The 20,814-nt window shown below is 43.2% G+C and overlaps 1 protein-coding gene across 7 annotated transcripts in view; it reads left to right on the top strand.

Annotated features, from left to right (window-relative positions):
* Window positions 1-418: 418 nt before the first annotated feature.
* caska (calcium/calmodulin-dependent serine protein kinase a) overlaps window positions 419-20,814 on the top strand; it is a 132,125-nt gene continuing 111,729 nt past the window's right edge. For all 7 annotated transcript variants that reach the window (XM_084083950.1, XM_084083948.1, XM_084083946.1 and 4 more), the window contains exon 1: window positions 419-1,246. In XM_084083950.1, the coding sequence (XP_083940076.1) occupies window positions 1,188-1,246 (59 nt within the window). In that variant the 5' untranslated portion in view covers window positions 419-1,187. The remainder of the gene's footprint in view (window positions 1,247-20,814) is intronic.

Genomic DNA, 20,814 nt, shown 5'->3' with positions numbered 1-20,814 from the left:
TTTTCTGGAAGCTCTGGAACAGTGTTGCCATGTCCGCTTATTATAAGCGACTTTGGTTTTTTTTTTCCTGTAAAGTTGCTTGCAAATATTGGTGGTTGCGGTTTTGGGGGCTTGTTTCTAAAGTGTAGTTACTTATTTAGGCTTGCTTCCAATTTTTTTAAATTATTATTTTAACCAGTGGTTCTCAAATATTTTCATGAAAATGTTTTGTGCCAGGTAGCATTTGCGTTGTTAGAAAGAAAAATAGCAGATATACAAGCTCACAACACCTTGTGAGATTGTAAATCGTCTATTTTCCAATAGCCAATGTATTAGGTTTGAAGTGCTCATCATGTGGCCTAAAGTTGCTTCTTTTGGGCTTGTTTTCATAGACCTGGTTGCGTATTTCTCTCACAAAATCTGGCAACACTACTCTGGAACGGGAGAGGAGCGTAGAGGCGACTGGGAAGGAGAGAAAAATAAATAAAGCAGCGAGATGAGAAGAGTTCTGGAGGAAAAAAAATCAACGTCCAGTCAATTTAATCTGCTTGTCGATCACCCCAGAGATAAGGACTGTCTGAAATAACGAAAGTAACATTAATCCGTTGCAGTTTCTCGGGATGTGAAGAAGAGATCCTTGTTAGTGCCCACCTGGGTTTGTGCTGTAATCAAACCCAACACATTTATCCACTTGGTTCGTTTTGCATTTCTTTATCAACAGCATTCTAGTGTGTCGGGGGATTTTGATGACAGACAGACAGACAGACAGGTGCTGCGGATAGACCTGCGAGTGGAGTTGTGTACTATGTTTTCTTTGACAATCATACGGTTCGGTTGGCTTTGCTTGGATTATTAAACCGGGAAGCTCGGGAAAGGTGGGGCCGAACCGGGGGGACTGACTGCCTGCCAGACGGATTATTCAAAAAACGCTCATTGAAGCTCCGCCGCTGCCGATTCGCCCACAGCGACGCAGCGTTGGGGAAAACCGACGGGAGGCGAGGCAGCTATTGGAATTTATAGTGGGGGGAAAAAGCTCCATTGCAACTCTTTTTAGTGACTGGGGCTTATTTTATAGCATATCGTGCTGTGTGCGCCAGTTATTTCTGTCAAAACGTAAGCTGGTTGTGGCCTTTGTCTCCCCTTTTTAAACATACGGTTTTGGGACGCATATTTGTGGGGATAATTTCCCCAGCCGGGTTGGACCGACCATGGCGGACGACGACATTCTCTTTGAAGATGTATACGAGCTCTGTGAGGTCATTGGGAAGTAAGTATCAGGTTGCGGTTTTATTCCACTGTGTTGTAGCTTTGCAATTTGGTGCTCTATGGTATTATTCTCTTGCTATGTCTCACGCCGGGGCTCTCACATTAAATACGCACACTTCAGGCTACTGTGCGCCATGGACATGACAACTGTTTCATTTTCATGTCTAAACCTGAGTGAGTCAGCTGAGCTAGCTAACCCACATTTCGGCTATTCGCAGTAATACTAGTGTGTTGGACTAGGTACCAGTGTTGCCACATTTTGCGAGAGAAATAAGCAACCAGACTAATAACATGACACGATGAGCCCTTTCTAATTGAAAATAGCCGATCTACAAGCTTGTAGGTACTAGGTATGCTATTTTCAAAGAAATCTTGAAAATGTGGGGAAAACATGAATATCTTTGAAACATTGTAACAACACAAATCTTGAATGGGGGGGTCCCTGGCACAAATACATATATATTTGGGGGTCCTTGTCATGAAAATGTTTGAGAACCACTGGTTTAGACAACATTAGGAAACCAGCCAAAATAAGCAACTACGCTTTAGAAACAATCCCAAAAAACTGCAACTGGCAATATTTACAAGCGACTTTACAGTGAAACAAGCCCAAAGTCGCTTATAATAAGCAGACATGGCAACACTGCTAGGTACTTCCACTAGTATGTTCTGTGTGTATTCTGGCGCTTTCATCTGCTGTCAGTTGGCCACTTGATGTAGAGATTAGGCATTAGGCTACTAGTCTAGATGTAGAGATTAGGCATTAGGCTACTAGTCTAGGCACCATGAGTCATGATCCACATTATGGTCCTCGTTGGCAACTCGAGGCTCATCTTAACCACTACTTGTTAAAATATTGGCTATCCAACGGGTTGACTAGTGTTGACATACATTTTTGTGGTGCAATTAGTCATGACATTGTATTCAGCCTCCTGGAACCTCTCTTTTGCAATCATAATAACACTATGGCAATTAATTGCATTAATGTTGGGATGGTATTGTTTTGTATATCCCTGCCTCTGACATGAGGCTTTTTACTGAACCTTGTCTGTGTCCTTATTTTACCTGGAACAAGATTGACATCATTCCTCACGGTCCTAAGTTACTAATTATAAACCGTTAGTGGGAGATGGAATGTTATTACAACGTGATTACCATCTCTTACACATTTCACAGGAGTACACATGCAATCAACTTCCCCATGCTGTGTGTGGAATGTCAGTTAGTAGTTAGATGACCTCCTACTGTACCAGTACATTAGCATGTTCTTCTCAGCAAGCACAGCACCAGATTGAGCATCCAGACAGCGTTTTACAAACAAATTGAATGTACTCATACTACTCCTATTCTATTTCCCACCCATCATGGTCTTACGAAAAATGTTTGGACTGGAGTAACCCTGCCAGATAACAAACACGATATTAGGCTGCCTAATGAGAGACGGAGGAACTTTAAAAAAAATAACCAGTAGGTTAAAAAATTCAGGGCCTCGCAATACATTCAGATTCACCTCCCATCAGGTATACTAACACTATAATTTGATCTTGAGCTGAGGAAGACAGTGACTGTACTGCAAGGTTTGAGGAGGAGGCTAATATTTCGGTTTCAGTATTACTACTGGATTGAAGCACTTCATGGGTGTACTACAAACAGAAAGCTCTTGGCAGGCCTGACAGACTCACGCAGGTCACACACAGTCAGACAGAGCTGAGCGACTGGTTAAGGGGCTGCCGCAGAGCCAGGAGACTGTTTGACAGGGGAACGGGGGCCTGCATTGTACATGTTTAGGCAAGCCTGAAAATGGAGTGCTCTCTTTATTGCACACAGTGACAGATACATGCATGTGTGCACAGAACCCAACCCACACACATAAAGGCTTTGTCACAGAAATACCACTCTCCCACTGTCTATTGACATGGTTCCTTCCTGCTCCAATCTGAAGCACACTGGTGAAATGATAACCATACAGATTTAATATCCCTCCATCCTCCTTATGTAATTAATTACGTTTGACGACAGACCCTCTTAGGACAGGTCATAGGCCCTGCCGGTGTGACTGCAGGCATGGCATAGGGACAAGAGGATCAGAGCTAAGTCAAATACTTCACGACATCATCTGAGTACACACACACACTCTCTACTAGTATCCCGACTTTCAGCGCTGCTCATTGTTTTTGACAGATTGGCTGTGATTTAGGGTTTTGGAGCAGTCTTATATCAGCTGACATGCTGCCCTCTGTACTGTACATTGCTGCTGCCACAGTTTCCTTGAAGTAGCAATTGTGTTTTGACTGTTATCCGAAGAGAAAAGGGATTAACCAGAGGGAAACCCAACGAATGATAACAACATTCAGAGAATGCACTACTTAAAAGCCTAATGCCCTGAAACTGTGTGTGTGTGTGTGTGTGTGTGTGTGTGTGTGTGTGTGTGTGTGTGTGTGTGTGTGTGTGTGTGTGTGTGTGTGTGTGTGTGTGTGTGTGTGTGTGTGTGTGTGTGTGTGTGTGTGTGTGCACGCGCGTCCTGTGTGTGCGTGCGTGCTGCAAGGATAGAGCAGGTAGTTGTACTAGTACTGTAGATCAAGGCCTGTATATAATTTAGGTCATCCTAAACTGTGTTTGAAAAGCAGTGTTTGTTGTGAGATTTTTAATGCCCCAGTATTTATTAGACTGAGTATGCAGGATTTATTTAGGTATGTGCATGTGGACTTCATGAACTGTGCAGTCATTGTGTGTATGTGTGTAGATTGTGTGTGAATTGGTGGCATTTAAGCCTAAGCTTAAGAACACTGACCTCGGACACAAATCCTGTCTGTCTGCCTTGTGTGCGCCGTGCGCCTGTTTGTCTGACTGTTTTGTAGCTGTTAGACTGATCCTGTCTGCTGTCTTGCTGGACTGGGAGAAGAATAGGGGGAAACTAACTAAGAGAAAGGCAAGAAAGGTAGAAGTCAATCATGAATAGAAGATAGAATGAAAGTATAAAAGGAGGGGGGGGGGGGGGGGGCGTGAAGAAAAGGGAGCAAGGGAGGTCAGGGGTACTGTAGATGGAACCAGTCCATTACTCACACATTAAGAGATTCACTGTGCCTACAGGCTAGCCTTTTTTTAATAGTTTGTCCGCACAACAATCATGGATTTGTGTGTGTGTTTCTCAGTGTGAACCGTGACTAACCGCAGCAGCATGCTCAGATTTAGCTTGCTTTTAGTGCTCTTCACAAATGTGCTGCTGCCTAACTGATAACAGCAGCTCTGCCAATGATAATGCAGCTGGCCACAAACACACACAACCACAAGTTTCTCATTAGTACTCTTTTATTTAGTCCAGGTTATATGATTTCAACAGTTATTACATTACATTGAGCCCTGGTGAACGTCTACAATATTGATCTTTCAGTAACAATGTGAGCAGCCTTGAGTCTGACTTGTGTGTGTAGTAGCATCTGCCTCCGCCTCCTGTCTTCTCCTGTTAAAAACACTTAAGCCCTTTTCAAAAATAGCAGACCTACAAGCTCACATGGCATTGCAAGCTTGCAGGTCTGCTATTTCTGATGTTTTTGAAAATGTTTGCCTGAAATTCAACGGCAGGTTGAAAGTGGTTAATGGAGACCTAAACAGGACTTAATATTCTCCAACTGAATGGATCAATGGCCTTCCAGTCCTGACTGTGGATTTAACAATGGGTATTTACTGCACACACATTCAGTCACGTAGGGCTGCTCCGCTCCACCGTGAATGAAATTAATTACTCTTCATTTGCATACCTCGAGGCCTAGTCTCTGAGACTCGGGGGGGTGTTGGACAAAGCCCGAATGTCATTAAAACTGTGGGACCAAGGAGTTCTGTGTATCTCTGTGTTAGTCTGTGCGCTAGTGTGTCCCTCTGCAGGAGGTTCCAGGGTTGTGTAAGCCTCAGGCATAGCCTCAGATTTGTGAATGTGTGTGGTCCTCTTTCAAAGCATGGCGTAAAGCAACATAAGCCTGTAGTTCATTGGGACTGGCTTTTTGGGCCACATTTCCCAAACCCCCTATTTCAGGTCATTATGTAAGAAATCATGATAATGCAGAAAGGTTGAGGTTCTCTCAACGTACAGAATGCATGCATGTGCATGTACAGTATGTGCGCATGCCCCTTCCTAGTCCTAGCATCCTCTATGCTGGGATAAGGATTGTATTTCCCTTTGCTAAGCAGCACAGAGGTAACCCCTTCCAGCTTAGATAATTGTGTTTTCATGATTTTTTTAATGTTTGTTTATATGATAGCCTATACAACAGGGTCAGTAGAGTGTGTGTGTGTGTGTGTGTGTGTGTGTCTTAATGCATGCGTATGCATGTCCGTCCTCTGCCCTTGATACAGCGTGTGAAACACTGACCTACATTAGCAGGGAACACCAGCACAAGAGCCCTGCTCTCAGAGAGTTAGCCCGGGGCAATGGATGGTGAAAGATGGAGAGCAGCTAGCTACTTTTAGCTACTGCCTGGCTTGAGCTGCGGTCAGCATCGCTGAACGTTGATGAATTGGCTGGGCAATGCTAACTGCCTACCCAGGCCGTGGTACCGCTAGGCCTATGGGCTGTGGGTCAGTAGGTTAAAGGCTGCTCTATTTACGCTGTCAAGAACTAGGATTGTCTTTGAAATAGCAGCTCTGAATCGTACTGTGTGCACTGTGTCTGGTGCATCCCATCATAATGGAGAATCCGCTTTTGCACTGTTGAGTCCATTGGAATACAGTACATATGCTGTGCGTTTGTGTTTTCGGTGCGGCTCTCCCCTCCTGCTGGGCAGAGATGGCAGTAGGCTTGGAGAACTGCTAGAGATGTTTGTTGTCTGATCTCCCTTTAAAACAAATAGGAAATTGGACCCTGGTGTTTGAGTAATGTATTTTTGTTTTAGAAGCACAGAAAGGATTTCTTTCTTTTTTGCCAGAACACCAACGCTGTCATAGCAGTTATGACTGAATGGGGTTCTTGCTCTCAGGTGAATACACACGTGGTGTAGTCCTCTGGGCTTTTGCCAACACTGTATGTGCACACTTTGCATTGTGGGAGCTTATCTTCTCAGTTGGGGTTTAGTGGGGAGGGGAGGGTCGGCTGAAAGGCTGGTTTCAGCACGCACAATTACACATACGTGATACAGCACAGTGTTCTCACTCTCAGCCGTTAAAATATTTATCCATCCTCATCAAGCTGTACAGAACAACCTGGAGAAGAGAAGAAGACCCCAGCAGCTCTCTGTGTGCAGCGACAAGGAAAAGAGAAAAAGATGCATACCATGCTGAACATGTAGTCAAAGCCCCTCTGGAGCACGGTTCAACATCAGCAACTCCGGAAGGGGGGTTTATTCAGCCCCAGCATGGACATTTATACCACTTCCACAACAAGGATGTTGTACATGATGCTGATGATGGGGCTGGGCAACATAAGGATTTTTATCGTTTGCCAACAATGTGTGTGTGTTTACTGTTGTGGCATCGCAATGTACAATTTTGTCCTTTTGAATTAATGCTTGAAAGAAAAATGTAAGTCTGTTAACCCCCCCAAAAAAAGATTCTTAAAGAATTTAGAATTTCAGTTGAAAATTGTACTTTCGGCCATCAGCACCCCTGTGTTCTGTATTTTTACCGCTTTCAAATTGACCTCAGCAGGCCAGCTGTTGCGGCTAACTGTGCAATAGCTGCTTGTTCCAGGTCACTACACCGCAGAGCTTCATCACAGATAACGGTGCATGCTGGTTGATTGCCTCTTTGGCATGATCGGAATTCAGAATCGCAAAAAAAAACAAAGGTGGGGAAAAAGTATCTTAAGTATCCTGGATCCGAGCCATCATAGAGCAACAGAAGTGACTTTGGAAAACGTAGTGATGCAGGAAGATGGCACTCTGATCTGATGATGGCTTGTATGTGGCGCTCTGATCCGTTGTGAGCTTTTAGATCAGCTATTTTCACGATAATGTGTTTGTTATGTTTTTTTTACACTTTTGGAGGCTTTGCCTTTAATGATATGCCTGAAATAGGGATCGATTATTTGATTTGATTCGATTAATTTATTATGTTATTAAATTATCGATTTTCTTTATAAAAATCGATTAGTTCGATTAACTGTTGCACCCCTAGTCTCCATTCCTTATTGTTTCATAGTCTTTCTGTGCATGAATATAATTGAAGCACAGTTGACGCACACACACACACACACACACACACACTATTCAGCTCTGTGCACTCTTGCACTGTGGACATGCTCACTTGCACACATGAGCGCATGCATGCAGACATGCTTGTGTACACACTCAGAAATGTATCCACTGATATGACTGCGTGTTTTTCTTTTTTAGTCTGGTCAAAATCTCTCCCAGTTTCAAACCGAATGTGCGGTCACAGCAGGTGTCTGTTGGCATAATGAAGTGATGCCTTCATTAATGCATTATTAATTAAATGTATTGCCGACTGCCTTTAAGCGTTAGTTTGTCTTTCATAAACGCTTTTCCACTGAGATGGCATTGAATAGATATATTTTCCAACGCGTAAAGCACACATAATAGCTGGTAAACATGTAAGCTATACAAATACTTAAAGAGAGGGGAAATGTATGTCTCTGAGGTAATTTATTTGCTTCCATTACAGCGCTCATAACACATCCGTGTGTATCCTCCGTTGCCTAGCCCCACATGGATAAATATGACATTACCGCTGACCAAAATCACGGTGTTCTTTTTAGCGACTGTGGTGTTTTTTGGCGTTTCTTAGTCAAGGATCAAACCACGAGCTGCTGACGCAGCCTGTTGGTATTTTAGTAATACACTTCTCCTTCCGTCCTCCCTTTCTCTGTTTATGTTCTCGGTCTTACTTTCTCTCTATTGAGGCCTTTTCAATCTAAAGTCATTTCCGCCCTGCCTGCCAAAGCACACACTGTCACCTGGGTTACGGCTGGGGCCTACCCGAAAAACAACACACACACACACACACACACACACACACACACACACACACACACACACACACACACACACACACACACACACACACACACACACACACACACACACACACACACACACACACACACACACACACACACACACACACACACACACACAGCTGAAAATGCACATGCACACATTTAACACACTTTCTAATTGGGGAGCTAATCTAGAAAAGTGCTTTTTGTAGTTTTATAGGTTAGTAGAATAAAATCAGACGGTACTGACTTGTGTCTTCTGTGTCGCGACCTGACACCCGAGTGTCAGGGTGCTGGCGTTGGGGAAGCCAGTGGGTCTAAAACAAGCATATGGTCCCAGTGACAGTAAGAACTGTTTGTTTAGTGGCCAGGAAAGAAAGGAGACAAGGAAAGGGCAGAGCTAGACACTGGATCTGTGATCCCTCCCACACCAAAGATGGCTTGCAGATGTCAAAAAGCCTCATCATGATTTCATGTTTTCTTTGTGCCATACCGTGACTGGTGTGCATATGTTTTGTATTTTCAATTTACAATTCAAGCATTTAGTGACTTACACAGTGTGACTTACACAGTGCAAGATCAGAGTAATGACAGTGTAAATAGTCAAGTAAAAGAGATTAAAAATAGAAAGGTTTCAAGGTAAACATAAGCATAGCATCTGTCTAAACAACATGCTATCTACTAAATGAATAAATACTTTGCATTTGTGGACCAACAAACAATACAGTGTATACGTAGTCTGTATAAGTAACATACATAAAGTGTTACCAAGTACCATTTGTATAGTATGAATAACATCTATCAGAAAATAGGCAACAAGAAGTGATACAAAGAATGCTAGTAGTGGCTGAGGTAGTCTGAAGAGGTGAGTTTTCAGACTGTGGTGGGAGAGTGAGTCTGCAGTCCTGACTGGGGGAGGTCATTTCACAGCTTGGGAGCCAGGAGGGAGAAGAGTCTGGGATACTTGGAGCGTTGGCCAGGGTGTCACAGGGAAGGGAAGGACAGGCCTCGTGTGTTTGCCTCCTGATCTAAGTGTTCGGGAACTGGTGTTGTGGTCAACGTATTAGTCAAGCCTGGAGATGATTGAGGATTGGAGTCGTTAGACTCTGGTGAGGAAGGGTCTGATCCTCCAGATTTTGTACAGTGCAAACCTACAGGATCAATTGATCATGGCAATGTATTCCTTGAAGGACAGCTGACTATCCAGGACCACTTCCAGATTCTTGCTATTTGGAACAGAAGACACTATTTGTAAAAGGCCTATGGCCTCCAGCTGTTGGACTTGATGCATGTTCAATAGTTTTTTTCTCTATTGTTGAGTTGGCACTATATTCATTGGAATTTTACCAGGGCTGTTGAATGATGTTCAGATACAGATGGCAGATTCCCCTAGTTGTCCAGGGCATGTGCCCATACTGTACATGCTCATAAGCACCCCGCTCTCAAAGTACATTTGACTGGAAACTGGCCTTCAGGCTACTGTAGCTTATTGTCAACTATCACCATTTTGCCCCATGTAGAGTCTGCCAGTTTGGAAGTAACTCCGGGGTACATGTGTCATGCACGTAAATATGCACATACTTGCGTACACGTATGCACATAATGACCACACTTTGCCTCCAGGCCTCTCACAGTAGTGGGCATCATTTTCATTGGCTCCAGCCAGCCTGCCAGGGCTCACACATAGTTTGCTAAAGTGGATTTCTCTATTCATTCATGACTGTTTTTCCAAAAGCCAAAAGCCTTCACATTCCCATAATGCTGAATGCACCATAAAACATTAATTTTCTTTTTTTTAAAGATTTATTTCAGATAGGTTAGTGTAGAGAGGCAGAAAACCAACCAACCTATCCGACGGTCGGAAGACGCTTCCGCCACTTCCCTACAACTTGCAACCGAACGCGACAGTATACCCACCCACCGACCTTTTTAATTTGACATCGTAAATATACTGTATAAGGACCTCTACACATTGCCCGACATTTGAAATGGTCGGCGAGTCAACAGATCGTTAAGCATTTCACATTGCACGAGTTTCTCTCTTGAAATCTGGCTAAATATATCGTTGTGATTCTCGCACGATTGATTGGTCGGCGACAGGGGTTCACTGATTCCAAGATAATTCACCACGATGTGATCCCGACCCAATACATAAATTTGTTTTTATTCCAAACGTCTCACGAAAACGTGAAAGGCTCCCGTGATATATGCGTGAGACCAAGACAGGACGTTAATGATTGACATTAAATCATTCTCAATTTGTCTGTATTTCTCTCTCTCTCTCTCTCTCCCTCTCTGAAACAAACGTTTCAAAAGTCAACCAGAGTCCAATTCAGATCAGAAGCACTGTTGCCGTGTCCGCTTATTATAAGCGAGTTGCTTGTAAAAAATATTGGTGGTTGCGTTTCTTTTTAGCTTATTTCCAAAGTGTAGTTGCTTATTTGGCTTTATTTCTTAATGTTGCTTTTTTTCTTTGAAAATTGTTGCGGCGCGTTGTGAGCTTGTAGATCGGCTATTTTATTTGTATATAGGTTTAAAGTGCTCACGCAGCCTATAGTCACTTCTGTTGGGCTTGTTTTCATAGACCTGGTTGCTTATTTCTTGCGCAAAACCTGGCAATACTGTTCAGAGACACACACATACACACACACACAGCTCTCTCTGTCTGCAAGCCCTATTCCTCTCTAATAATAAACAGCCCCGTCGTTGAGCAGGCTCGCTCACTCTATCAATTGCTCTGATTGGGTGTAGCACGGCTCTCATCGGGTCCGACAAACCCAAATATCCAACATGCTAGAAAAGTACCGCTCGCCGACCGCAATTTATCGGGGTGTTTCTTCTCGGAGTACTTTACACACTGTGCGATCAACACCTCGCCGAGGAACGCCCGATCTGGACTAAGATCGGTGGTTTTCCCCGAGAGCCAAATCGGGTCAAATATCGTGTGTAGAGGTCTTTAGTGTATGTCTTCTTAACTGAAAAAATAAATAAATCGTATTCGCAGTTGTAGCCCAACATGATCGATGACTCCATGAGGGGCAGAACAAAAAGGGAAGCACGCACATCTCTATGAAAATTTGCAGGTGCTGGACTGAAAAATACACACCATAGAAAGAAGTCCGCACACTTTTGAAGCTCCAGCGACCAGTTTTATTTTAAGCTCACAGCGTTACAACGTTTCGACCCCTTCGGGTCTTCGTCAGGTATGAGGAGTGCAGAGGTAGGCAGGCTAAAGTAGGGAGCATACAATCAGAGTCCCAGCTGTGTCGGGGATAATAGATACACCCTCCCCCCATCTTAAGGGGACAGTTTATGAGGGGCAGCACACCTTTCCTGTGTTTGATAATTTAAGGTTGAGCGTGCATCGTTTTTCCTCCAGACTCGGATCTCTGCATCCAGCAGGCCTTTTATGCCCCCTTCCCCAGTCCCAGAGGCCCAAGGTGGACATCCCTTTCATCCTACTCAGGGAGGATTGCAGGCAATGATGTCATCTGCTCCAGCTAGGGTTATGTGTGGAAGGGCTGAGCGGAAACTTTACTTCGTTGATTATTTCTCCCCTTCAATAATACCAATTGGTATTATTGTATTTTATATCGTTGTTATCGTTGGTTATTAGTCACCTTTACAAAAAAGTATAACTTGTAAGGTTTGTGCAGTCGTGGAATAAGTCACACAGGTGTGTGACTTGCACCTGAACATCTGGAAATTGTGGGAGCCAATGTGTCTGTCTTGAGAGATTAGAAACTATTATCTGACTGTGTTTTTAGCTGGTTCCCTGGTCGTCTGTGGTACCTCTGCCAATGTTCTCCTATAAAACCTATAAAAACGGCATGGCTCTAACAAGCCATTAGCCCATTAAAGTTCATATTGCCTGTTGGAGGGCATCTTGTTTCTCTCTCCACTCTGTCCACACTGTGTGTGTGTGTGTGTGTGTGTCACAATCAATAATCATTAATAGAGTCATTAATGAAGAATTTGCACCCATTCCGGCTGGTGATTAATTTTCTAAATGTCAAGGTGTCCCTTCTGCCAGCTTTTTGAATTTTTACCTACAGCTGGCTGCCAGACTTTTTCAATGAGAAAAAAAAGCACTTAGGAGCCGAGATACATAATTTTTAAGTTTTCAGCTATAAGGAAGTGTCTGGGAGCAAAACTCTTCGGAAAATCATATCTCCTTGGTCTTTGGTTTTTTTTTTAAATAAAAAAAAAAAAAAAAAAAAAAACTTTTATTTTGAAATTCTTTTTTTTTTGAAAGAACGCAGATCTGCGTCAATGGCAGCCAACGGGCTTTTGCGCAAATGAACGCAGATCTGCGTCAATGGCAGCCAATGTGTTAAGTTTTGTTGCCATTTTCATCCTCTGTTTAATCTGTGTAATGTCAAGGCCACTTTGCTGTTGCTCATCACGCACTGTGGCACAATCTAAAGTCTGATTTATTCCTTAAGTGGCATGTGACATGTTGCTTGACAAATAAAATAAAATAATTCACAACACCATACATAAGTAAACCAAGTTGTTCAGTTAGTTCATGGTATTTCTTCTTTAAAACTTTGATGAAAAATGTGTTTTCATTGTGAAAGATAGGAACTTAAAGTGTATTGTTGCAAGCCGGAACACAATTGATTGAACAAAAATAAAATAAACATGCTCTGAAAATGCACGGCCCACCCATCTGACTACTTAACACGCCAGCCGATAGGTGCTTAAAAACTCTTGAAATGTATTATTACGGCACCAACATGCACAGTTTTGGGGTGCACCTAAATTCTATGCTGGTGCACCTAAACCAGTGGTTCTCAACCTGGGGGTCGCGACCCCCAGGGGGGTCGCCAAATCATTTGGGGGGGTCGCCAGATTTTTGGGTGAACTTGAAAAAGAAAAAAAAAGAAAAAATGTTAACAAAATATTTTTTTATGTATGTTATCATTAATTCATGTTTTATCAGTTAATTTACTCAATTTACCCCACTTTTTGCAGAAATGTTTTGATAATAAACAATTATCAAACAACCTATTATAATGAAATAACCTTCGCACGCGCGAACGGGACCGCGCGAACGGGACCGCGCGCGTGCACGCGGGGGGTCGCGAGAAATAATGTCATTATTTTGGGGGTCGCGGCCTGAAAAGGTTGAGAACCCCTGACCTAAACGAAAAAGTCGCACCAGTGCAACCAATGTAAAAAGTTGTGTGTGTGTGTGTGTGTGTGTGTGTGTGTGTGTGTGTGTGTGTGTGTGTGTGTGTGTGTGTGTGTGTGTGTGTGCGCGCGCGCGCAAGCTTACATGTGCTTTTATTATTGTCTTCTGTGTATCTGTGTGCATTCAGATGCGTCTGATGCATTGTGACTTTGGCAGACGGTGAACCAGGATGAATGAAAGCCATTTGTTGCAGTCAATTCCCCATTAGTGTTTTGGTGTGTAAACATAATGGTTGATCTGAACAGGAATAATGGCTACTTCAGAAAGAGGAAGTGTTTGTGTCATGAAGCGATGATAAACACTGATCATCCTCTGTACAGACCGCCTTCCAGACAATGGCTCCTATTGATTAGATAGAGAGGTGTGTGTGTGTGTGTGTTGGGGTAGATTCGTGAGAAAGAATCCCATTAATGAGTCAAATGCTGTTTAACACAAATGCACACAAAGGTACATTCACAAACACACACTCATTAAAGGTTGAGGGCTAATGGCCAAGTAATCTTCTGACCCTGTGTCCTTGAGCTTGATGTGTGTGAGCCTGAGGGCGTCATCGTCTAACGATAATTCACATCTTGAAACTGTGCATAGTCAATGGAGTTTGCCTGTTCTCCCCATGTTCACGTGGGTTTCGTCTGGTAGTTCCAGTTTATTTGAGCTTGTCCCAAACTGGCAGCGGAGATAGGCTGCCCACATCTTAGTCGGGAGGATGGGTAGATCCTCCTTCCACTCACTTAGGCCCTTCGTGACATTTTGCCAGATCATTTATCATGGCAGCATGGAGTATAAGGTCAAATGTATGCTGCTTTATATGGATTCATATGTGTGAGGCTGAGAGATGTAGAATCTCACCCTAACTTCAGTCATTTGAATTTAATGACACAAGCTGTGTGTGTCCCTGGGTGGAATGTAGCACATCACTCCAAGTCCATCGGGTGGGCGTGAGAGATAGGAGAATGTGTAAAGGAGGGAAGGCACTGAGACAGAGAGGGGAAGGTTAGGTCTTAGGAGGATTGGAGAGAAAAGATCAAAACCAGTGAATGGTTTAGAGGGCTAGCCATGCAATAGGCATCCAGTGGCTAAGGCTGTGGTGACATATTGTCTGACAGATGGGTGACACATGTTCTATGTTCCAGCCTCATTGTCACTGGGACTGGGACCGTGTGACAGAGGCAGGGCTTTCTTTGGCGTGCTGGATGAGAAAACCACATTGTTTCAGTAAACTACCAGTCTCACAGAACAATGAACCATTACCACTTCAACTCTCTCTCTCTCTCTCTCTCTCTCTCTCTCTCTCTCTCTCTCTCTCTCTCTCTCTCTCTCTCTTATATCCCTGTCTATTCTCGCTTTATCTATGTTACTACTATTGTTTTTATGTCATTACATTTGTCTCCCTCACCCTTCGCTGTGTGTTTAGACCTTATTTATATTGTGCAATATATATAACATATACATATTATTCCAGTGTTGTGTTTTGTGGTAAAACTCCCAGCTCACCAAGTGTGGAGCGAGGTCACAAATCACGTTGGATTTGTGTTCATCTGTTCCCCTCCAATGCTCCATGGAGCAGCCCATTGAAAGTTGTACTGGGTATATAGGGTGTGTAAAGCGTAATGAAGGGACAATTTCTCAAAACTGAGCTAGGTAAAGCACAGAATAGCGTGACAATTCTCATTTCAGATAAGGTTATCTCTCTCTCGCTCTCTCTCTCTATCGCTCTCCCTCATTTCCTCTCTCTCCACCCACAGTGTCAACAGCAGTCAAGTTTAGTAGAGTTGATAAGCTCCAGCTCGTCAGCCCCTTGGCCGTCCGTCTGTCGGTGACTTGCTGCTGAGACCCGGTAGTCTGGCCCAGGCCCACGCAGTTTTACTGATAGCAGCTTCATTGCTGCTCAACGCTCAAGCAGCTTGTTAGCTCAGTGGGTTGGCGTTATCTTTCTTTTTTGTAAACACTTCTTTCTTTTTTTTAAACACTTTTTATTTATGGTTTCCATGTGCAACAGACAATACACAGACATATGCATTGTACTGTATTCGACATATTACTTCTCCACCCTTCCACCCCCCACCAAGGTCACAAAAAAAGGAAGAACAGACGGAGACAAAACAAGTGAGCAAAATAATAAACAAACAAAACAAACCAAACCAAACAATACCGTGTTCATTGAAATGTATTGTAATGTCCGGATTATGGTTATAAACAACTCTTGACCTGATCCACCATTGAATTCAAAATAAAAATGGAGAAAATTAGGGTTGTCAGTTTTTAAGCAAAGTTTATGCTTGAGCTCAGTGCGCCGCTCAAGATCGTAATATTCCCCAAAACAAATACTGTAACTGCTAAACGTGGCACTGCCCGCCACTTGATCGAATTGTCAGCAACGAGGCGTTAAAAATCAGTGCAGAGGTGCATGCAAGGAGTCTTTTTCATGTTGTCTCTTCTATGTACTTGACTCTTGGGGGTTTGCAATTCCCAGCACCATGATGAGAAGATACAGTGATGAGTTGTGTTAAATCAGCCTGTTGCCCTACACTCCCAACACAAGCTTCATGGCGACTCCCACGCTCGCACGCACGTGCATGCGTACGCCCAATGCCTGCCTGCGCAGACATGATCCACACAATGTCCGCTCTCTTATGCCCTCTTTTGTGACTCCTACTCATGTCCTTGCACCGCGTCATCGCACTGTACTTGTTCCCTTTCACTTTGAGTCATTCATTCAGTCAGCCAGTAGAGCTTTTGTTACTCATTTGTCCTGTATTCCTTTGGGCTTTTGTCTTTGTTAAATGTGCAGGGAATGGGGACAGATGGAAGTAGATGGATGGAAAATGAGTGTTGGCTCACCTTTGGCTATTTCTGCCCTGGCTGTGTCCATCTGGGCCACGATAGGGGGGTTGAGTGAGCGCAGCCCGGTGCAACAAGACCACTTGAGGGCATATGGTCAAATTTATGTTTCTGTGGCAGAGAAACGTGTCCAAAAATATATTGGTTGGTATGAAAGGTGCACATAGACACACTAGGGCTGCAACTATAGATTATCTTCTTAGTGATTATTTTATCGACTCATTTTATGATAATCGAATACTCAAGAAGTGTGTTTTAAAAAATATATATTTATGTTCAAATTGACACAATTATATTGATTTTTTATTATCAACTAAATCGATTACCATAGTCTATAAGAGCTTTTAGATCTGCTATGTTCGCAAAAAAATAATAATGTTGAAATGTCTTTTTTTCTTCCAAAATGGATTACTTTTTTATTAAAATGGATTATCAATATTTTTTTATAATCAATTAGTTTGATTAAGTGTTGCGCCCCTGAGACACGTATTCACAAATGCACACAGTACATTCTTCCTTGTCAACCACTCCGATATAATATATACATGTCTGCACTTCAGCACTTTATGGGCATCATAGTCATTCCATCTTCTTCCAGTCCTCAGTGCAATGGTCCCTGCTGTTTTAGCGCAGCTTGTTTGTTCATTTCATCTATGATGAGTGTGTTTGTGCTTACACAGCGTGTAGTCTGCCAGGCGGTTTGAAGGAATGCCTAGTCGACTGGCCACGCACGTTCACATGCACACAGCTCCTCAAATATTTGCCCTCTTCACTTTCAATCTGCGGATAGACCTCTTCTTGCTGTTTGCAGCTGGGAGAGTGGAAGAGAGTGAAGGAGGACAGATGGAGAGAGAGGGAAGTGATGGAGAGAATTAGTTGGTATCCAGGTGCACTCTGGGAAAATGAGTCATTGAGAAGAGGTGGTGAGGAGCAGCGTTAAAGGAGAAGCATTGATCATGTCAGAGCTGACAGTTGTCGATGGCCCATCTGTTCAGACTACAGGACTGACAGTCACTGACTGACTGACCAACAGTCACTGTCTCTGTGTGCGTTCGTCATGCGTGCGTGGCACTGCGTGCATACACAACAAACGCTGGTTATGGCTAACATTATAATCATGATTATTTATCATTATATTTTGGCCACTTTTGAGAACAAAATGTTTTTAATTATTACATTTTATTTGAACAGTTGCAGATTGATAGAACATTGCCAATTCAAGAAAGCGTAAACAGGGTTAGAGTTAAATTAACACTCGAGGAATGCACAGCATAATGTGCATTCCTCATATTGCATGAACAAATGGCTGTGATTTGTCAGACCATTAGCCTGTCGCTTAAATACACAGTAAAATCCTTAGTGTTAATTTAACAAGCCTCACTGGGAGGATGTAGTGCATGTGAAGAAACACCCTCCCTATTCCTCCTAGTTCAACACCAATGCTGACAGGCGCCCCCAAGCTGTAGGAGTTGCTAGTGCAGCAACAGAGATCGCCCTATCTGCCCGATCGACAGCAGAAATTCCATGTCCACGACCCCAATTTTAACAATTTTGACTTCCAACTATTATGAAAACAAGATCATTTTGATTAAAATGTTATTGTGCCGTTGCATTCCGTTTTGTAGTGATGCTCTTGTGTTACAAATCAAGTGCATCCCTTTACTTTACAGCATTGCGCTTTTGCCAGGCCCTTAAACACTCTCACTCCCATTCCTGACATACAGTAGGGCTTACAGCGATGTGATTGAGTGACTGTCCTGACCAGACCATATCGTTCGCTCCTGAAATATTTGGTTGCAGTGTTTTCGTGGCCGTGTCCCTACCCAAATCTTTTTATAGGTCGATTTACGTTCGCTACTTGGAATGCAGCAATTACATATATGATTTCAACATGGACAAGGAGAAGTTGATTGATGATTTAGAGAAGCATCCGGTTTTAAGATCATACATCTAACAGTCATCTAGTGGTTGTTTTTACAGAAGGAACATAATTAAGTCTGTCTTGTGTGTGTTTGTGCATGCACATGGAGCCAGTACAGTAACTAGTGTGAACTGGGCCCACTTTCAAATTGAGGGAGAACTGGGCTCTTTTGCAAAACATTATGTTTAATTAAGTATCTGTAATTATAATTGTATCGATGGCTATGGCTTATTATAGTATTAGATTTAATTACTTAATATCAGGTACACATCAGTACACTGCTTCTGCTGTCCATGTTATGAAAGACTAAATCACAGAGAAGAAACATAGCATTAAATGTGTCAAGTTTTGTTTCTTTTCTAGCATGTTAAATAATCATAAGATCAAAATTTACCAAAGTAATCATGATTATAAATTTTCCCGGGAGCCTAATGCTGCGTTCACACTGGCAGCTACAAAGCTAAAGGCTTCCATTAATTTTCAATGGAAACCAGCGACACGAAGATACAAAGCGACGACGAGCGACGTTTGTAGCTGCTACAAAATCTGCAAAGCTACAGTACAATCCAAGTTGAGATGGCTTCACCTGCAGCTACAAAGCAACAATTTTATGAGATTATCCACAGAAAGACACACACACACACACGCACACACACACACACACACACACACACACACACACACACACACACACACACACACACACACACACACACACACACACACACACACAGAGAGAGACACACACAGGGGTGAAATCATCTCTGTTCTCGGCTTTCGGCCAGTGGCAGACACTGCAAGTAAACTTGTAGACAAGACAACGCACTTAGCTGACAAAACATGCTGTTTTGTCAGGCTCAGGCCTCATCCATAAACCACTGGATTTTGGTGCGTCCCTCCTTTTCGACACGCTTGTCTACAAAATGTGTTTAACTCACCTCTCCACTGTTTGCATTGCGTTGCCTTGCTTTGATGTCTTTGGAATGCAGAACGGAGCAGCAGTGCTCTTCTAGCAGTCAGCCAGGCATAGCGACTTAGATGGCTATCGGCTGTTAAAATACTTTGTCTCAGGCATACATGGGCAAAGCTGAGCTAATGATATGAGCGATGTGACAATGGACGCCGCGGCTCCAAAGTGAAGTGCAGGAGGAAGTGTTTATTTAGCAGAGCAGCTGTTTAGACAACCTGTTAAATAGATAAGAGGGACCGAAGGGTCCGATGGGACACATCGTCCTCTCCTTGTTTTGTCTAATAATAATGTGACAAGGAGAGTGAGAGAGGAAAGTGGAAGGGAGGTGGTGTATCATTGTTTTTGGGACTGTGCTATAGTCTTGGCGTGTGGCCCAGAGGAGAGTGTGAAATGTGCTGGGGTCAGTAATATATTATATCGTCACTGTTGGGTGGAAATCTTGTATGTCCAAAACCTTTTTTTATTCTTATTTTTTTATAAAATAGTGAAAATAACCGATGTACAAGCTCACAACATGTCGCACCGCGACGCGTTGTGAGCTTGTAGATCTGCTTTCACAACTTTTGTGTGACACTCTTGTATGATAAAGTTGGGCATTCATTTACAAAAAAACATAAAAAGTTAAAATATGGAGATACAAGCGTTCTGTCCGACAGCAACGATATGCTCTGCAGCATTTACACACACACACACACACACACACACACACACACACACACACACACACACACACACACACACACACACACACACACACACACACACACACACACACACACACACACACAGGAGGATAACAGCTCTGCTCAGCAATTTTCCCAGGTCCTTTATGAAAGCGCTGGGCTCACCTCCGCCAAAGAACCAGACCACACCAAGCTTAATGTTCATGCTTGATGAAGTGCCATAAATGCCCCCCCAACGCACGCACGCACGCACGCACGCACGCACGCACACACACACACACACACATACATACTGTACACACACACACACACACGCACACACACACACACACACACACACACACACACACACACACACACACACACACACACACACACACACACACACACACACACACACACACACACACACACACACACACACTGTATATACATACACTAACACATTTAGTCTTAAACAGCTTTGGAAAACAAACAACATACACACTCTTGAAATCATCTCCACATAGCACACACATCCAAATGGTTGCCTTGGGTTGGAAAGTATTGTTTGCACTCTCAGTAACAACATTGCTGCAGAGTGTGTGTGTGTGTGTGTGTGTGTGTGTGTGTGTGTGTGTGTGTGTGTGTGTGTGACTGTGTGTGTGTTTCGTTTTGTTTTGTTTTTGTTTACTCAGATGTCTGGTACAGGGGCTCGTCCCCAGCCAAGTTCCACAGCCTGCTGTGCGGGGCTGTTTATGCGTGAGGAGTTATCAATAAGTAATTATGGCTAAACACCATCCAGCATTTTTTTTTTACCTCTGAATAAATGTTTGTGCCTCAAGACTGAACCTTATATTATAAGATCCTTAAACAGTCGTCTAGAATCTGACCTCACAAGCGCTCCAATTATTCTCTATTAAACACTGTTAGCAAACTCAACATACACTCTTGCATGCTCACACGCTTACACTGACAAACACACACACACACACACACACACACACACACACACACCCCCCCTCCCCCCCC

The sequence above is a fragment of the Gymnoscopelus microlampas genome (genome assembly GCF_963454915.1).
Source record: "Gymnoscopelus microlampas genome assembly, chromosome: 17".
Classification (NCBI taxonomy): Eukaryota; Metazoa; Chordata; class Actinopteri; order Myctophiformes; family Myctophidae; genus Gymnoscopelus; species Gymnoscopelus microlampas.
Note: the sequence above shows the minus strand (reverse complement) of the source record. Positions and strands in the feature narration are given on the sequence as shown.